Source organism: Staurois parvus, unplaced genomic scaffold (assembly GCF_062004578.1).
Source record: "Staurois parvus isolate SC_StPar_1 unplaced genomic scaffold, SC_StPar_1.0 ptg000634l, whole genome shotgun sequence".
NCBI classification, from domain to species: Eukaryota; Metazoa; Chordata; class Amphibia; order Anura; family Ranidae; genus Staurois; species Staurois parvus.
This window is the reverse complement of record NW_028318430.1, coordinates 3062034-3081088: the sequence shown is the minus strand read 5'-3', so window position 1 is coordinate 3081088 and position 19055 is coordinate 3062034. Positions and strand designations below refer to the sequence as shown.

Here is a 19055-nt window from a genome sequence, read left to right as displayed (position 1 = left end):
CAGCATTTCCATTATTTAAACATATGCAGAGGATGCAAAAACTGGTCATATACGGAGCAAATTTAATCTGATTTGGCCCTGTCTGCCACTTTCCACCTTAAATCCCTTGATTGCAAACTCAAAGGAACTGGGCAGAAAAATGTTGGCTGAATGCTGTCTGCATCCATTCCAGTGCAAACACGGTTCAAGTATTAGGACAGCTTCCCAGCTGTGAAAATATGATAGCAGAGGGAAAATCATCTATTTGCACCAGGTACCATGGACAGAGAAATCTTAGATGCAGGCTATGAAAAATGTTTATGTGTATGTAGCTTTAAAATACTGTATATGTAACTTTTTCTCCTTTTTTTTCTTACCCCCCTCCCTTTTACACATTTTCAGACTTTTTTTTCATTGTGAATACCCATTGTTCCTCTTTGATGCCCCCACTTCTAAACTCTCTAATTAAGCTGGTCATTGACGGATTTAAATTCGGCTGGTTCAGCAGATTTTTTTCCCAAATGATCACTGCTGCTGACCATAGACGGCAGCAAGGATCAATGTATTTTGATGGCAGTGAAACCTCCTGCTCTCACAATACAGTAGCGACTGTGTTGATGGGGGAATCAAACTATTTTCTTTCCTTCAACCCATGGTTAAAAGAAAGAAAATTGCATAATGTATGGCCTTAGTCAAGGATAACATTGATTGCCTACCTGCTGTCTCCTGGGATGAGTGACGTGGACTTACCAGAAGGCAGTAGGGATACAATCAACATCCTCCTTGACCAGGAACAAGTATCACAAAGATTACATTTTATTTGACTTAGGTAGGGTGAATTTCCTGAGTCCTTCAATCCACTTCCTGTGAGCCCAGGCTTTCATGTACTGAGAGGCACACATCATCACATGAGCATCGCTCAATCCAGGAGGAAGAATTGCCCATCGCTGCAGTTGGAGATGACTGAAGGATTGGAATGAGCAATTTAAAAAAAAATAGCAGCAGGGGGTAGGGGGGAAGTGAGGGAGGGGGTATTTAGAAGAGAGGGGTAGGGTAAAAGATAGACAAACATTAGCTGATGTTCAGTTTCAAACATATTCCCTATATTTTGTTTTCTAATTCCTATTGTAGTGTTGTAATTTGTTTTCAATTATTTAAAGCAGTTGCAAAGGCTGATTATTTTTAAATTAAAATAATAAATATGTTATACTTACCTGCGCTGTGCAACGGTATTGCACAGAGCAGCCTCTATCCTCCTCTTCTGGGGTCCCCCTCTGGTACTATCTGCTCCTCCTCTTCTCCGAGAGCCCCCAAAGCAAGCCACTTGGTATAGGGGCACTTGTGCAGGTGTAATGTTCATAGACACACTGCCTGCCTCCTGATTCCTCCTCACTGGATTTGATTTACAGCAAGAAAAGCCAATGGCTCATTCTGCTGCCTGTGTCCCATAATTGCAGGAAGAGTTGCAGATGGGCACAGCGCTGGATCTACAGAGGAGCCAGGTTAGTGTTTAAGGGGGCTGGGGAGCTGATATTGAAAGTTTTTTTTTACTTTAATGCAGTGAATACATTAAGGTAAAAAAAAGTTATGCCTTTAGAACCACTTTAAGAGTGACCTTTAGTGAGGTCCTTCAATTTTTGATTATCCTACTTATATTTGTCTCTCAGTTCTCTATGGGTTGAACACCTTTGGATGTGTAGACTGTCCAGACCTGACCTATAGATTTAAAGTAAAGGAGAGAAATATAATACTAAACAGGGAGCAGAGCCTCTACGTGTAAAAAGTAAATTCAGGAAAACCCATAAATATAGAATTGCAAACCATACTCAGAAACAATGTTTTTAAAAGGTTAACAGTTATTAAACTACAGTTTATATTAATGTTATCACGTTCACATATATCTAACAATTGTAAAATAACTATAATTACTTTAAATAGTTCATTGCCAGAAGATCTCTCTAGTTGAATGTTATGCTAATGCAAATACAAGTCTTACATGTTATGACTTGGCTGTCTCAGCTGCCAGTCATGTAAGACAGTCAGTCATGATAAGTGATGTTCTGACCCACTGCAAAACAAAAAAACCTATCAACTGATCAAGACACATTTTAAAGCTGAATAGTATCTAGACCATGCAATGTAATCCGATTGGGCTATTGTTTTATAAAAAAAATCCCCAAGTTGAACTTATGCCTTTTTTTGTCTTTTATTTTTAATCAAGAATTGTCTCCTGCCAAGTATTTGGCTTCAGGATGGTAACACAAGCACAGGTCTGCGATAGGGAATCAAGAAAACATTCTGCATGCATTTAGTACTGTCTGCTACACAGTCTAAGGCAGTGTTTCTCAACTCCAGTCCTCATGGACCCCCAACAGGTCATGCTTTCAGGATTTCCCTCAGATGAAACAGCTGTGCTAATTACTAAGGCAGTGAAACTGATCAAATCACCTGTGCAAAATAATGGAAATCCTGAAAACATGACCTGTTGGGGGTCCATGAGGACTGGAGTTGAGAAACACTGGTCTAAGGGCTCATGTACATGGGGCATTTGGAAAACTCTTCTGTACGATGGAAACTGACTGCTAGAAAACGTAAGTTAAAAAACGTCAGTTTTTCTGCGTTTGCATAACGCGTTTAACCACGCTTATGCACACTTGGGTTTAGAAGCTTTTTAAAAGATAACCTCAGGAGACCTTGCCAAATGCCCAAAATGCACTGAAAAATAGTAAATTCCCTAAAAAAGGCTACTAAAATACCGCAGGAGTTATTTTATCAAGTCTTGCGGTATTTTAGTAGTGAAAAGCATGCATTAATGTTTCAGCTGTCAGCAGGGTTCCCACTGACAGCTGATTGTAAAAGAAAGAATTGCCGGCAGTTAAAAAATAATTAAAAAACGGTCCCCCCTCCTGTCCATACCAAGCCATTCAGGTCTGGTATGGATCCTGAAGGGAAGCCCCACGACAAAATAAACAAAAAAAAAAATAGCGTGGGGTTCCCCCCCAAAATCCATACCAGACCCTTATCCGAGCATGCAGCCTGGCAGGTCAGGTAAAGGTGGGGGGCGAGCGAGCTCCTTTACAAGCATTTGACATTTGAAACGCTGATAAAATCTACTCTTGAATGCAAGTTTGCTGTGTTCAAAAAAACAACTGTAAACTCAACTGCCTGTAAATGACATAGTGTACATGGACACATAGGAAAACATTAGGGAGAGTTCAGGGGCTGCTGAAAAAAAATGCAGAAAAGCTCCTGAATGTGAGTTTATCAGCTGCAGTGTACATGAGCCCTAATAATATAATCAGAGATGAGGTCATATAAGTGGACATTACCTTGCTTTACGCTTTCAATAGGGGAAAATGATTTCAGGTACAAAGCCATGGAACAAAGATAACTTTACTGGCATGCAGATCAGCTTTCATAGTGGATTTATTATAGTTCCTTTTAGTCTTGGCTTGTGTTCAATTTAGTGATATGTAACTCTCAATGCAAATGATGGATGTCTGAAGCAAGCACAGTTTCAATGAGCTGTATGAAAATTACATCTTTAATCCAGTTGCATTAGGTGTATGACTTCCAGGGAAAGAAGTATTTTTAGCTGACAATTTCTAGAGGCTAGAATTGGAACTTTTTTTTTAGAAAACCAGGACATGGTTCATCTGAATTTCAAGTATGTACACACACTGAAGAACATAATTTTGCTTGATGCTTTTCTTTGCAGTCAGTTAAAATAGTTCCTGCCTTTATATATACTCTATATATACAATGTATACATACTGTACATGTTAGGATCTCTTGTATTTAAGTAAAATGTGTCAGGTATGTTGATGTAAAGACAGACACAGACAACATATTAATGCAGAAGTCTGAAATATTTAGGGAGACCTCCTCACCCTTCCACTGATCAGTATTATAGGACATTTGAAAGGTAACCTGTACACTTGTAGATTACAAATACCTTCTCTAGAAGGTTGAGCACTTTATCGTTGAATTTAAAGTGCTCCACCAACAGCAGGCCTTGTGGCAGATTTACCCACTGGCCAGCTGTGGTCTATTTGATTGTAGCTAGGCCTCAACAGTTATCCTTATCCCTCTTACTCCTTACCCTGGGATATTTTTTACATTGAACGCCATTTATTAGTGCTCACGGTGCCTTTATCCACAGATGAGTGTGTCATTGTATTGTCAGGTCTAATTTCAGGACAGGGCATCACTGGAAATGGTGGGACAGCCTGTAAAATTTCACCAGCTCTTTCAGAAGTAATGCTACATTCATCTGGGATTCTCCTCACCCTCTCCAAATGTGATTGGTGCAAAATTTGTGATTTCTGCAACTGATGGTGGGACCAAGAATTTCTTCTTTTGGCAATGTGTTTGAGACAGTCTCATCTCAGTTCTAAGGTAAACATTTTTTTGAACTTCAGATGGGCCACTGCATAACCTAGTGGTGGGAAATGTAGTAGAAAAAAATTCTTTATGCATGTAATCAAATTACCACAATATACTGTATGCCCAAAAGCTGCAGTTGTTTTACAATATAAATTGCAAGCGTGAAAAAAACAAAACAAAATTAAAGCAGTGCTGCCAAACCAAAAAGAGTCCAAAATATACAAAAATCTATTCACCATAAGTATCTATATTAACTACTTGCCAACCGCAGATAGCCGAATGACGGCTACACTGCGGCCGGCCAGTTCTGAGAGGGTGTCATATGATGTCCTCCCAGAACGCGCTCTCCTGCGCACCCCCCGGGGGCGCCCACCCGGTGATCTCTGTGATTGCTGTGTCCTAAGGACACAGCTGATCACGTGATGTGGTAAAAGGCCAATCACAGTGGCCTTTCACGACGTGATCAGCCGTGTCCAATAACACGCTGATCACCGGGAAATGCAATTATCGGTTCTCGGCTGCACTTCCTCACGCTGTCAGAGCGTGAGGAAAGTACTGCCGAGAACCGGCAGTTGTCAGAGCAGGGATGATCAGTGCCCTGATGATCGGTGCCCAGCAGTGCCACCCACCAGTTCCGCCCACCTGTGCCCAGCAGTGCACCTTCCTGTGCCCAGCAGTGCACCCACCTGTGCTACCCAGCAGTGTTACACACCTGTGCCCAGAAGTGCCACCTACCTGTGCCCAGCAGTGCCATCCACATGTGCCCACCCACCTGTGCCCACCAGTGCCACCCACCTGAGCCCACCAGTGCAACCCACCAGTGCCCATCAGTGCTGCCAGTCAGTGCCACCAGTCAGTGCCCAGCGGTTGTGCCAGTCAGTGCCCAGCAGTTGCGCCAGTCAATGCTTAGCAGTGCTGCCAGTCAGTGCCCAGCAGTGATGCCAGTCAGTGCCACCTATCAGTGCTGTCTATCATTGCCACCTATCAGTGCCACCTATCTGTGACACCTCATTAGTGCTGCCTATCAGTGCCGCCTATCCGTGCCACCTCATTAGTGTTGCCTATCCGTGCCGCCTATCAGTGCTGCCTATCAGTGCCCATCAGTGCTGCCTATCAGTGCCCATCAGTGCCGCCTATTAGTGCCAATCAATGCTGCCTCATCAACGCACATCAGTGAAGGAGAAAAATTACCTGTTTAAAAAATTTTATAATAGAAACAAAGAAACTTTTTTTTTTCAAATTTTTGGCACTTTTTTTATTTATAGCACAAAAGTAAAGTGCCTAGCGGTGATTAAATACCACCAAAAGAAAGCTCTAAAAATTTCATATGGGTACAATCTTGCATGACCGTGCATTTGTCAATCAAAGTGCGACAGTGCTGAAAGCTGAAAATTGGCCTGGTAAAGAAGGGGGTATAAATACCCGGTAGGCAAGTGGTTAAATAAACATTGTGTATTCTTCTCTGTGTCTTTACTCCAATAATATACAATTCCTTCTACCGCCACTTGGGCTACAAACTCAATCACCATGCAGAGGACAGACCAAAACAGCTAGACCTAATGTGATGTGTTTTTGTCTTCCATGTGTGTTGTATTTATACCCTTTAAAATGAAAAAAAAAAAAATCTAGACCTCTATTGCCCAATGTTAAAGGATAGGTAGGAACGAGATGAAATATCTTCTGAGGAGCCTACTATGTTGTATGGTTTCCTGGAGACATTGTATGGGAACTATTCAAGCAACTATTCAAGGTGCATTGTGACTGTGCTACTATACAGTGTCTATTGAGGCACTGCTACAGAATTAGAGCCACTATCAACTTTGCTGTTAATAAAATGCTGCTCTTAAAAGGAAAAATTAGTTTGCAGCTATATGAAGGCCTGGGATATTTTTGTTGTGTTTTTTGAGTATCCTGTACCTCAGCCCTCTCTTCACAAGTTATTGAGCAAATAAACCTTTAAGACTAAAGGAACTGAAGCTTGATTGTCACTGGTGTGCTGTTAGAAGCAGCTACAGGGCAGGTCACAATTAGAAATGAGAGTCTGTACAATTCTGGTAGCTCCTTTGGAGGTGAGTGCTACTTTTTAAACAGAAGTACATTTATATTCTGAAATGGCTATAGGCAAAATGCTGTGGAATGACCTAAAGGGATTCTAGAAATAGCAATGAACTGAAACAGTTCTGAAAGTAGAAATGATCCTAAATTTCTCCTAACCACTATGCAAGTCTTATCACCAGCTATATAGTAAAAGTTTGCTGAAGTCTTTGCTGTCTAAAGATATTTTAGCAGTTACAAGGGTAACAGGAATGTTTCAACAATGTCTTCAATAAAGACTTGAAGTAATTTTGTTACTTCATACTTATTAAGCAGTCAGTTATTTTTTTATTAATGTGACTATAATATGATGAACATCAGGCACATTATGAGCTAGTTATGTAGACACCCAGGAGCTTGTGGTAGATAAGAATCATTGTCTACTTGCTTTGTGCCATTACATAAGGTTTTGCCGGGCAAGATGGTGTATTATTGTCTTTTGGGAAATCATTCAGGATTGTTCTGAATGTAAGCTAAGTGATTTTTGTATGCAGGATCATCTCATTATAGACAGGATGCATCCTTAATGGTTTGTGCATTGCCTCAGCAGGTGTCATGTAGAGAGAACAAGAGCACACATTCATGCCAAATCATACTGTTTTGTAACCCCAATGGCTTAAACTTAGTGAGACTTAGCAATGCTTGTAAGAGTTTCTGTAGTGGCTTTTCAACAGAACAGTTTGCCTGAAGCATCAGAGATTCTAGGCTTAAATGTTTACAGGCTCTATAAAAAAATACAGAAACTAAATTTCAGCTGCAACGAAAGCCATATTACAATATATTCACAGGTCAGATGCTACAAACTGCTGTTTTGAACATACTGCTGTGTGTACAAGCAGACAAAATGCACTTTTTTTTAGTTTTTTAAATGTAGTGCAGTAGCTAAGTGTAAAATGCAGTGATTCACAGAATCCAATTACATTTTGGTGTAGTCAAGTCAATAAAAGATAAAGTATGATAGAATTCTAATATAAAAGATCTTTTGTGTAAACAGGATTATTTAAGCAGAGCAAGAAACCAAGTGATGTCACAGAAATATCAAGTAGATATAATTGAATGACATTTACCTTTCTAAAGCACTGTGTATAAAAAACTGCTTTTTTTGTTTTATAATGAAAAATTTTTTTTTCACTTTTACATCCTTCATTGCATCTCCTGTCCACAGGCATCCACTTCAATAATAGTGCATGGCATTTCTCAGGATAGGTTTTCTGATGGTGACAACAGTCAATCATGCCTGCATAATCTGTGTTGAAATGGTCTCAGTTCCTAAGCAAGGACCTTCATGTCAGGATCACTAAGTAATATTTGAACTAAAGCTGCAGACTTAAATATATTACAAATGATTTTCGAAATTACATTAACATATTGATGTTTATATGAGTTTCAAGTGTTTTGATATGCATGTGCTTTTAATGATTGCTGTGTCATCTGCTGTCAGTATAGGGAAGTTGCAAAAAATTTGTTTTCATTATTCCTTGAGACCATAGCCAGATTTTCTGATAGACAATGGCAGATTTACACTTTTTAATCTCAGCGTTGACACCTAATGTAAAACAAAATACAAGTATGTCAGACAGTATGCTAGTTCTAGAGGCATTTCGGTGGAAGAACTGACAATACAGTGGGGGAGATTTACTAAAACTGGAGAATGCAAAACCTGGTGCAGCTCTACATAGAACCCAATCAGCTTCGAAGTTTTGTTGTCAAAGCTTAACTGAGCAAGCTAACGTTAGGAGCTAATTGTCCACCATGCACAACTACACCAGATTCTGAGTGCTCCAGTTTTAGAAAATATCCCCCAATGTATTGATTAGCACTGCATGCAAGTCTTTCCCCTAATACAATAAAACCATATGAATGTATCTAAAGCCAAAACTTTTTTTTTTAAGTCTTAGCTAGTTGTCCTGGTGACATAGTGACAAAGAATCCAACATTTTGACTTGTCACTAGAACCAAAATAGAGGGGAAATACAATATTTGATATGGTGACAACTTAGAGTTGATTTGCCTTACATTGGAGAGACTTTCTCTCACTTTCTGTTGTTTCTACAGGATGAGAAGTACAAGGAAATATCTCCAACGGGACACAGGACACCAAAAAATTCCTGACAGGAGCTCTACCTATTTTCCTACTCTATCCAAAATGAAAAAATATAAGTATAATATAAATGTATACAATATTAAAAATGTCTTTAGATCTTCTTTAGTCAATATTCAGGCCTAGCCCCAATAACAACAGAGTTATTTGTGTGGAATCACATATACAGGTATTTCTCCAGTCTTATCAGGACTGTAACTATGTATGATACACCCATAGAAAAACCAGTAAGGATGCCCCTTCCTATGTAATAACCATCACGAAGGCCATTCCTGTAAAGGTACGGTATTCTCCACCATTTGGATGCCGCCACCACTTATTGTACAATTTTCTCCTTTGCACCTTTTGTCAAGCCTGTCTAATTATGTGGAAGTTATTGTGCCACTCCTCAATGTGTTACGGGTGTAACCCTTGCTATTCCTTGTCTCCTGATCTTTGCAATGATATTCCAAGAGTCCCTATGAGGGATTTCAACACTGTACTGTTGTCATTCTTTTTTTATTTTGTTATTTTTTTCCTAAATTCTTAATACAAATATGTGGGGGGAAAAAGGTTCAGTATACTAACTGCTTTATCGGCAATCGCGTAAAGCAGGATTCTCAAACTGTTGTTTTTGGTTCTTTTTTGTGTCATGTAGACAAGACTGAATGAGGCCTCAGGTTGTTTTCCAGTGGTTAAAAGCTACACTTCCTAATATAATTTTGCAGCTGAATAATTATAATATAAAAATGTATTAACTCCTTTTTAAGAGCATAGTTTTTGTAAACACCAAAACCATATTTTTCTGTAATTATGCAGGCATGGTTCTGCATAGTGCAGCCCCTTGAAGATTTATTACCCTCAGTGTGGCCCCCCTTTGAGTTTTACATGTCAGATGTAGAGTTTCATCTACAGGTGATTCCTGAAAACTCATCTCTTCATGGAAGACTATCTGACCTCTACTTAGAAACTCCAAATTAATTTTCTCCATCTGTATATCCCTCATGATATATACAACCTGAATAATAATAATAATAATAACATTAAATAAACATGCATGTTATCAATTGTATCTGCACAATTTTATTACCACTTGTAGAAAGCATTGTGTAACCTCAAAGCTCTGGGCCCCCTATGCTTCTGGGCCCTTTACCTGTGGAAAGGTCCACTATAGTAGATACAACCATAATTCTGCAACCACTGACCAGTTTCATTTTCCTAGTGAAGGTTACAAAAAGAAATTAACATATGGATGGCTGATATTTGGTTGTACACCCTTGTTTACCTCCATTAAATGTATTGTTTTGTCTAAATTGCACTGGGCTTCAAAACATGGCGTGCCAAATTACCTTTGTTTTCTGCATTAAAATTATCACATTGAAGGCCCTACATTATGTAAACATAGTGCTACATAAATAGTAACAGGAAATAAATCTTACCTCATAGTATAAAGAAGTGTTCCATCATCTTCAAGACGTAGCAGTTTGTTGGGTGTAGTTATGTTGTGAGCAATGGACTTTTTGCCATTGTGGAAAAATGTATCTGGTGTCCAAATTTTACTGGCTAGTAAGTTATTGAGAGGAAGGCGCTGCATGGGTCCCTGAAAACGTAATCGCTCATCTTTCCAGCTCTGACGGAAGAACACATCAATGGTATATTCCTGCAAAACAACATAGAATACTAGTACTTTCAAACCGGTGAATAATATTTTTGTGTTACTATGTGATATATAGCTCTGCCTATAAGTATACAAAATAGTACGTATTAGCTTTACGTACTCTGAATAATAAGATTTTCCTGAAGTGCCTGAGCCCTTTGCCCACTTGGAAACAGGTTTCAAAAAGCATCATCCAGAAACACTATATATCTCTGTAGTTGATGCAAGTGGCAATATTAACATTTCCTATGGTGTTAAATGCAGCTCAGATACTATATTCTGCATCCATTGTCTGTGCAGCACAAGGTCAATAGATACTGTCACTGTTATCTAAGAAATGTATGGAATCTCTGTGGGATGTGTTTTCCCATCTGCAATCAACCCCTATATTCCTTAATACTGAGATGTCCCCATCTCTAATAGTTCACAAGGTGGGAGGCGGAGAAAGATGCGCAAGCAGAAATTCACATTAGCAGTAAAGAGGTTTGTGTCAATTACTACTTAGGATGCAGCTGCAGAATATACATTTAAACTGCTGTGATTTTAGCACCTGGACATGTGAGTGCATATGTTACTATGATTTTAATTGCTTTTAATAAATAATAAAATAAAAATGATATCACACTGTTGGGTTTTATTGTATTATATTAAGCAATATGATTTACAGATTAGAAGTGTTGTCCATAGAAAAAAATGTATTGAGAGGCTTAGATTAAATTAATTGAATGCGCTTTTATAATATAAAGGTTCTATTTGAGTCTATTCTATTGAGTATTTTTCCATACATGCATATATTATTGTGACATAACGGCAGTGAAAGACTTGGAATGTGCATTGATATGATATGATGGCTAAAGTATTTATTATATTTAAGCATGGCCATCGTGTAAAGGACTGAATGTATTTATAATTTTTGGGAGGGCTAATTTGTATTTTATGTATTATTTATTTAGATTTTTTTCACTTGACACAGTATACACACTTGAATTACTTGCTTCACTGTAGGTAGTACTACGCATTGGTCATAATATCATTTTAGGTGTGCATTTATTTTTATGCATAGCAGCAACCACAATTTAAAACAAAGGTAAACCAATTTTTACATTTATGCTATGGACCTATTTATTCGGCAAGAATTTTTTCATTACTAAGGCTCCATGCACACTGGCTTAAAAAAGCCAGTGCTCTTAGCAGAAAAAAATGCTAATTTTGAGCATTTTTTTGTACTAGCATAGAAGCATTTAGTAGTGTTTAGGAGCGTTTAGCTTTTTTTTCTGCCAGAAAAACTCTTTCAAAAATGCAAAACAGAAGAGATTTGTTTTTTCTCTGCCTCTAAACTCTGAGCTTAAAAAATGCCTCCAGACTACCTAATGTGCATGGCCACATAGGATAACATTAGTTGCTTCTACAGGCAAAATGCTAAACTCCTCTTTAGACCTGCATGCATAGAGTCTAAATATAACAAGGTAATACAAATATTGTTTTCTTAAGGACAAACACGGCTTTCGTTTCATGATATTGTCTTGCAACAATTATTATTATTTTATTTTTTCAATAATAAAAATAATAATAATAGTTGAAGTGAGGGGGAGACAAATGAGTTAATTAGGGCTGAATAAAGTAAATGAAGGGTTAAAAAGGGGTTAAACAGAGAAATATTTTATTTAAAAAAAAACACTTTTTTTCACTTATCAGGTTGCTTTAACTGACATCATCTGTATATCTCAGTTCATCCCTTTAATCTGCTGATGAACAGTATGTTACTTTTAATATGTGTGGAGCAGTGTTGTTTATTAACACTGACTCAGACTTTTTTTGAGAGCTAGAGCTGCCGATTATTTCTCTGAGTATACAGTAATGCCAAGCTTTGATTAATCACAGGCGACAATCATAGTATACTAGAAGGGGGGGTCACAGAAGCAGGGCAGAAAGACTGGACATGCTACACACATCTTGTGTACAATATTGAATATTTTTTGGAGGGGTGTAGCATGCCCATAGTCTACAACTAGTGAAAGAAGTTTGTATTACATTTATAGAGTTCTTGTGCATAAGAGCACTAACAATTATGTGATAGTATAACATTAAAATAATGTAACTGTTTTTACGACTAGTGTAAATTACAATGTTTATCACTTGCTGGCTTGGATGGTAAAAGGGGTAGGAGGGCTTAACACCAAGGCTCTAAGATTTTATACTCCAACAAGGAATAGTTCATGCTGAAAAATGCTGATGAGCTACTGTACAGCGAACTATAGAAATGCCCGTAGCGGATAAGGAAGAATGAAAATAGCGCAGGGTATGCATGACTAGGCCCAGAGTGGTGAAGGGGAACAGAAAGAGTTAAAGTTAGCTCCAGGGGGTTGGGAGTGTATTGTGGGATTATCTGGTTGGCAGAGGTGGAGTGCAGGAGGGATCTGTGGCACCTTAGGGTGGGGGGTTCTGTGGAGGGGGCGTCAGTGGAGCTGCCCGGTGGACATTCCCAGTTAACCAAGGTTTAACTGGAAGGTGGTGGTGCTGCACTGCGGACGGTATGGTTGTCTCCGAGCTGGTTGGTTGCGGCTGGAGGCCTAGTGTATAGGGTTGTCCGCAGGTGCATTTTGGATCGTTTGGGGGTGCCTTCGAAGACCAACAACAATTCTTTGGTTTCCGTTATAAGGAACGGTTGATGTATTTAAAATGTGAAGTTGTTAATAAGAGGCCATGTTGGCCATTTTACTCCAAATGGTGTCATGTTTTTTGTAAAGTTTATTTGGTTAAGGGGTGGGGAGTGGTATGGATCGGTAATGGTGGAAGTAGGAGTGGACAAGCCTATCTATGGTGCATTAGTCAAGAATTAAGATTAAAAGTTTAAGTCTCTGTATTGTCACTTTTCTCTGGTCCCTAGTACTGACTATTAAATGTTAACAGCTCTCCTGCTGCCTGTCCTTGATTTAGTCTTTTTAAACCTACTTTGTGTTAGATGTAATTAATTTATTTTTCCAACTGACATCAGAATGGTTGCAGGAGGGGGCCCCATCAAAATTTTACTATGTGGCCCATGAAAGGTAGTTATGCCCCTGCATATGATAGAAAAAAGAAACTCCGGCAGCAGAAAACATACACAAATGCACTTCATTCATAGTGCAGGCACCTACTCGTAGGGTCTGTATCTCACTGATATGATAAAAAAGCAGGCAGTCTGTGTGGTTTTTAGTTTTGCCCAGCCCTTCTTAACATGAGAATGCTGCATGTCTATAGCTAAGGAGCTTATCTCAAGGGAAAACAGTGCAGAAGTCCAAGTGTATACATAAACGTGTGATTGTTTCTAATTCTTGTAAATGCCCAGACTCAGGAACTATATAATATGCACAACTTTAGATCAGTGCGCTGCTAGCCTATGAAAAACAACATCAATAATAATAATAGTAATAATGAGATTATCACCTCAGGTATGATGCTTTAACTTACCATTTCAGTATCTGATACCGGTCCGAAGCTTGTAACATAAATGTCTGTTTTTACTTGCGTTATTCTCTCTGTAAGAAAGAAAATGTTGGAATAACTATATTAAAACTAAGATTGTTCTTGAATAGGTCCTAACCATGGTAAAATTTAAATGTTGCTCTAGATACATTTGACTGATTACACCCTTTTGTACAATTTCTTTGTGTCATAATATTAATATACACTGTGTGCAAAATTATTAGGCAAGTGAGTTTTTTGACCAAATCATCATTTTTATGCATATTGTCCAACTTCAAGCTGTATAAACTTGAATGCTTATTGGATTTAAGCATATCAAGTGATGTGTGTTTGTGTAATGAGGGAGGGTGTGGCCTAAGGAGATAAACACCCTATATGGAGTTGTGCATAATTATTAGGCAACTTCTAGAGTGAAGAAAATAAATGTTTGATCCCTGCTGATTTTGAATGTTTGCCCACTCACAAAGAAATGATCATTCTAAAAATCAAATGGTAGGTGTATTATAACACTGAGAGACAGGATAGCAACAAAAAATTAAAAAGAAATGCATGTCTAACATATTATGCACTGATTTGCATGTTCATGAGGGAAATAAGTATCTGATCCTCTTCACAAAACATGACTTAGTAGTTGGTGGCAAACCCCTTGCTGGCAATAACAGAGGTCAGCGTTTGCTGCAGTTGGCCACCAGGTTTGGACACATCTCAGGAGGGATTTTGGCCCACTCCTCTTGGCAGAACCTCTCCAGGTCATTAAGGTTTGGTGGCTGATGTTTCGCAACGTGAACTTTCAGCTCCCTCCACAGAGTTTCAATCGGATTAAGGTCTGGAGACTGGCTAGGCCACTCCAGGACCTTACTGTGCTTCTTCTTGAGCCACTCCTTTGTTGCCTTTGTTGCCTTGGCTGTGTGTTTTGGGTCATTGTTATACTGGAACACCCATCTACACATTTTCAATGCCCTGGCTGAGGGAAGAAGGTTCTCACCTAAGATTTCACAGTACATTGCCCCGTCCATCATCCCTTTTAGGTGGTGCAGTTGTCCCCTTAGCAGAAAAACACCCCCAAAGCTGAACGTTTCCACCACCATGTTTGACAGTTGGGATGGTGTTCTTGGGGTCATAGGCAGTATTCCTCCTCCTCCAAACACGGCGAGTTGAGTTGATGCCAAAGAGCTCGATTTTGGTCTCATCTGACCACAACACTTTCAACCAGTCCTCCTCTGCATCATTCAGATGTTCAGAGGCAAACTTCAGATGGGCCTGGACATGTGCTTTCTTGAGCAGAGGGACCTTGAGGGCACTGCAGGATTTCAATCCTTGTCGGTGTAGTGTGTTACCAATTGTTTTCTTGGTGACTGTGGTCCCAGCTGCCTGGAGATCATTGACAAGATCCTCACGTGTAGTTCTGGGATGATTTCTCACTGTTCTCATGATCATTGACACTCCACGGGGTGAAATCTTGCATGGTACAGCAGACCTAGGGAGACTGACAGTTGTTTTGTTTTTCTTCCATTTGCGAATGATTGCACCAACTGTTGTCACCTTCTCACCAAGCTGCTTGGCGATAGTTTGGTAGCCCAGTCCAGCCTTGTGTAGGTCTACAATCTTGTCCCTGACATCCTTGGACAGCTCTTTGGTCTTTGCCATGGTGGAGAGTTTTGAATCTGACTGTTTGATTGCTCCTGTGGACAGATGTCTTTTATACAGGTAACAACATGAGATTAGCAGCACTCCCTTTAAGAGACTGCTTATAATCTCAGCTTGTTACCTGTATGAAAGATACCAGGTAGCCAGAAATCCTGCTGAATGATAGGGGATCAAATACTTATTTCCCTCATGAACATGCAAATCAGTGCATAATTTGTTAGACATGGATTTCTTTTGAATTTTTTGTTGCTATTCTGTCTTTCAGTGTTACAATACACCTACCATTTGATTTTTAGACTGATTGTTTCTTTGCGAGTCGGCAAACATTCAACATGAGCAGGGAATCAAATGCTTATTTCCTTCACTGTATTCCTCAGGCAAAATGCGCAAACAAAAGAGAGGGATGCAGCACTCTTGCAATTGCTAAGATATTGAAGTGTGATCACAGGACCATCAAATGTTTTGTCGCAAATAGTCAACAGGGTTGCAAGAAACATGTTGAGAAAAAAAGATGCAAATTAAATTCCAGGAACCCATTATCCTCCAATGCTGTCATATTCCAGAAATGCAACCTACCTGGAGTGCCCAGAAGTACAAGGTGTTCAATGATCAGAGACATGGCCAAGGTAAAGAAGGCTGAAACCAGATGACCACTGAACAAGACACATTAGTTGAAACGTTAACAACAAAGTAAAAGTAATCTGAGTCGCTAAAGAGCAGCTGGATTATTTTTACAGGTGGGTCCCCTCCTCCTGCCACCATTGTAGCCTTTATCGGGCGATCTGGAAGCCCAGCAAAATGTGACCAGCTGCATCTAGTCCCTGAAACACAGTGAGAGGAACAGATGTCATACCTCCCATTGTGTGACATCAGAAACCAGAAGCAACAAGGATTTAGCCACTTCTGGTTTCAGTCTCATGTAAACAAGCCATTTCCAGCTTGTAAAAGCATTGGATCAAACTGATCTTGGTTTGATCTGCTTGGGAGGCTACAGGAGACATCTGGGGTCTAATAGACTTCAGATCTCCCCAAGAAGAGGACCTGTAACTGACCATGCTATCACAAGGGATGTTATGCATGCAAGTTACAGTGTAAAAAAATTAGATAAAATAAATAAAATAAACTAAAACATTTTAAAGCACTGTCTTTCCCATGTGCTTACACGCAAATGAGAATGCACTCATTGGATGCATATGTAAACGATGATTGTACCACACATGTGAGGTATCACCACGATAGTCAGAGCAAGAATATTAATTTTGGCACCATACCTCCTGTGTAACTCCAAACTGGTAAAGGTTTTTTTTTTTTTATCCCCAAAAACACTTTATTCGTATAAGAATAGCACGAGAGCATACAGAGCATATACAGTTATCTCAATCAGAACATAGACATGACATGTAGCCTCCCGTTTTGCAGACGGGACTAATTGTAAACTGTAAAACATGACAATGTGGGGTAGAGCAGTACATCAAATATACATTGCAAGCCAGTGGATACGCAGAGATAAGTGGATATATCTATGTAGTAGTATGTTGTCACCTCTTGGAAATCTGCACTTTATAATGCAGAGGCCATATGAAGCTTAAAATATGGAAGGCATTGGATGTTATGAAAGTCATGGTTTACGTAATTATAGCTTGAATGTATGATATAGTTGAAATCAGTCATATCTGTGTAAAAGTGAATGCTCTATCTGGTTGTTGAAGAGAGAATTATAAGATGGTATGACAGGTGTGAGAAAAGAGAGGTCGGAAAGAAGAGCAGTAAGAAAAAGAGATGTAGGAAGAGATAGTGGGGGGGGGAGAAAAAAAAAAAGGGGGGGGGGAATTCCCCCCCTTCTGTCCCTCCCTACCCTCCCCCCCCCATGTTGTATGAGGGAGGCTGGGGGTAAGGGGTTGCGCGACAGTAGCATGTATAGGTAATAAAAAGCTAAAATGGATCACATCCCTAAGTATTAGCTTAGCCAAAAAGGTAATAATAAAGTTTAGAGTATGTTACTTGCATGAACCGACCGTGGGCTAACACAAGGGTCAGAAACCCCGTAAAACATGTCATGATAAAGCACTACATCCCATCCTTACGTGTGGTAAATATGTCTCCGGCGATCCAGGTATTCCCCACTACAGCATTGTATTAGGAACTTTAGTCTGGGGATATAGATTGATCATTTACTATTAGGTGATAGGTTGAAGTGGATTTGAAATGACTCCAGCATGACCATGTTTTCCTAAATCTCTCGGGATGTTCCTTAGCTATACAAATCAGCTCCTCCATTTCCTCAGTTTTGTCGATCCTAGCAAACCATTCTCGTACAGTGGGAACATGTGTTGAGCGCCAGTGTACTGGGATACATTGCTTTGCAGCGTTTACCATGTGCATGACGAGAGACTTGCATTATGTCTGAAATAGAAGTGCGGTATGGTGAAGCAAAAATTATGCAGGGGAAAGGTCTAGGGCATACATAGTGACTTGAGTGATTGTAGATTGAACTTTCCCCCAGAAGGATTGTAGCAATGGGCATTCCCACCAAATGTGCAGGAGTGCACCCGTAGCATGGTGGCATCTCCAGCACAAATAGGTTTTTAAAGTATTGACTATGGAGATTTTTAGGCACTGAATTTTGGTGCCATTCCACAGGCATACACAACTTTAAAGTGTAATATGTTTGACATCTATTTACTTATTGTAACATCGTCTTTTATATTTTACCAAACAATTGAGTATTATATTGTGAATTAAAATTCATTAAGTGTTTGAAAAACTTAAATACTGTGTGACAAAAAATATGCAACACCCACCATTTTATTCTGTAGGGCCTCTGCTTAAGAACTATATTATATTAAAAAAAACAATGTTTTTTACATGTAGGAGAGGGATGTAAGAATTGGCACTGACTGGAAATTGTTAATAAGGTTGAAAAAGGGCTAATGTTGATCAAAAGCAACCTCTCATAACTGTTTGAGTTATAACTGTGGCGAATTTGCCAGAATTAAGCAAAAAATCCTTTCTAACCTCACAAGAGAAATTGGGTAGTATAAAATATTGCTGTATTAACATTTAGTGGGTGTTAACTTCTTCCCCCCCCCCACCACTTAACTTTCTAGCTAATCAGCAAAAAAATCCTAATCTAATAGTCTTTTTTAATTACCTATATCCATGGTCATGTGACACCCTGGACCCTGAGTCTTTTTTACTGCAGAGTGGAGAGTCTTTATTTGGGTGCCCCGTCACTGCCTGGGTGATGTGGACATTTCCTATTGGCCTTCATCTGGTGGCATCCTCCCAGGTCCTGAAGACTTCGTAGCATGTTGTCACAATGTGTGGGTCGGTCAGTGCTGGTTCCCACTCTGTATACAACCCTTTCCAAACTAATGGTAAATTCTCATTTATTCTATATGTAACTAATAATTCCTTATCCTTTGTAGAGTCCTTGGGATAGAAAGATAGTTTGCCAAAGCTTTTTATTTGGTCTTTAAGACATTTTTCATCCAAACTAAATCACTATACATTTTTCCATCCCCTTTATTAAATAATTTGTTGATGCTGCAATCCTCTCCAAAACTCCTTTTACAATGTAGTGTTGGTTTCAGATTCTAGATGTAAGTTTACATTATAACTGATGTTATTTTATTTTCAAACATCATGCCCCACAAAACCATTGGGACCCATTATGCTGCATGGGATGTTATGTGTAAACCAGCATTGGTGATATAGAAAACTTGTAATCCTGATTGGATGGTCAGT

At 39.2% G+C, this 19055-nt stretch overlaps 1 protein-coding gene across 1 annotated transcript in view; it reads right to left on the bottom strand.

Moving 5' to 3' along the window:
* The window catches only part of GABRA5 (gamma-aminobutyric acid type A receptor subunit alpha5), a 282141-nt gene that overhangs the window by 217716 nt on the left and 45370 nt on the right, over positions 1–19055 (bottom strand). The window contains exons 4-5 of the mRNA XM_089693487.1: positions 13647–13714; positions 9979–10199 (exon numbers count right to left, since the gene is read on the bottom strand). Of these exons, the coding sequence (XP_089549613.1) occupies positions 9979–10199; positions 13647–13714 (289 nt within the window). The remainder of the gene's footprint in view (positions 1–9978; positions 10200–13646; positions 13715–19055) is intronic.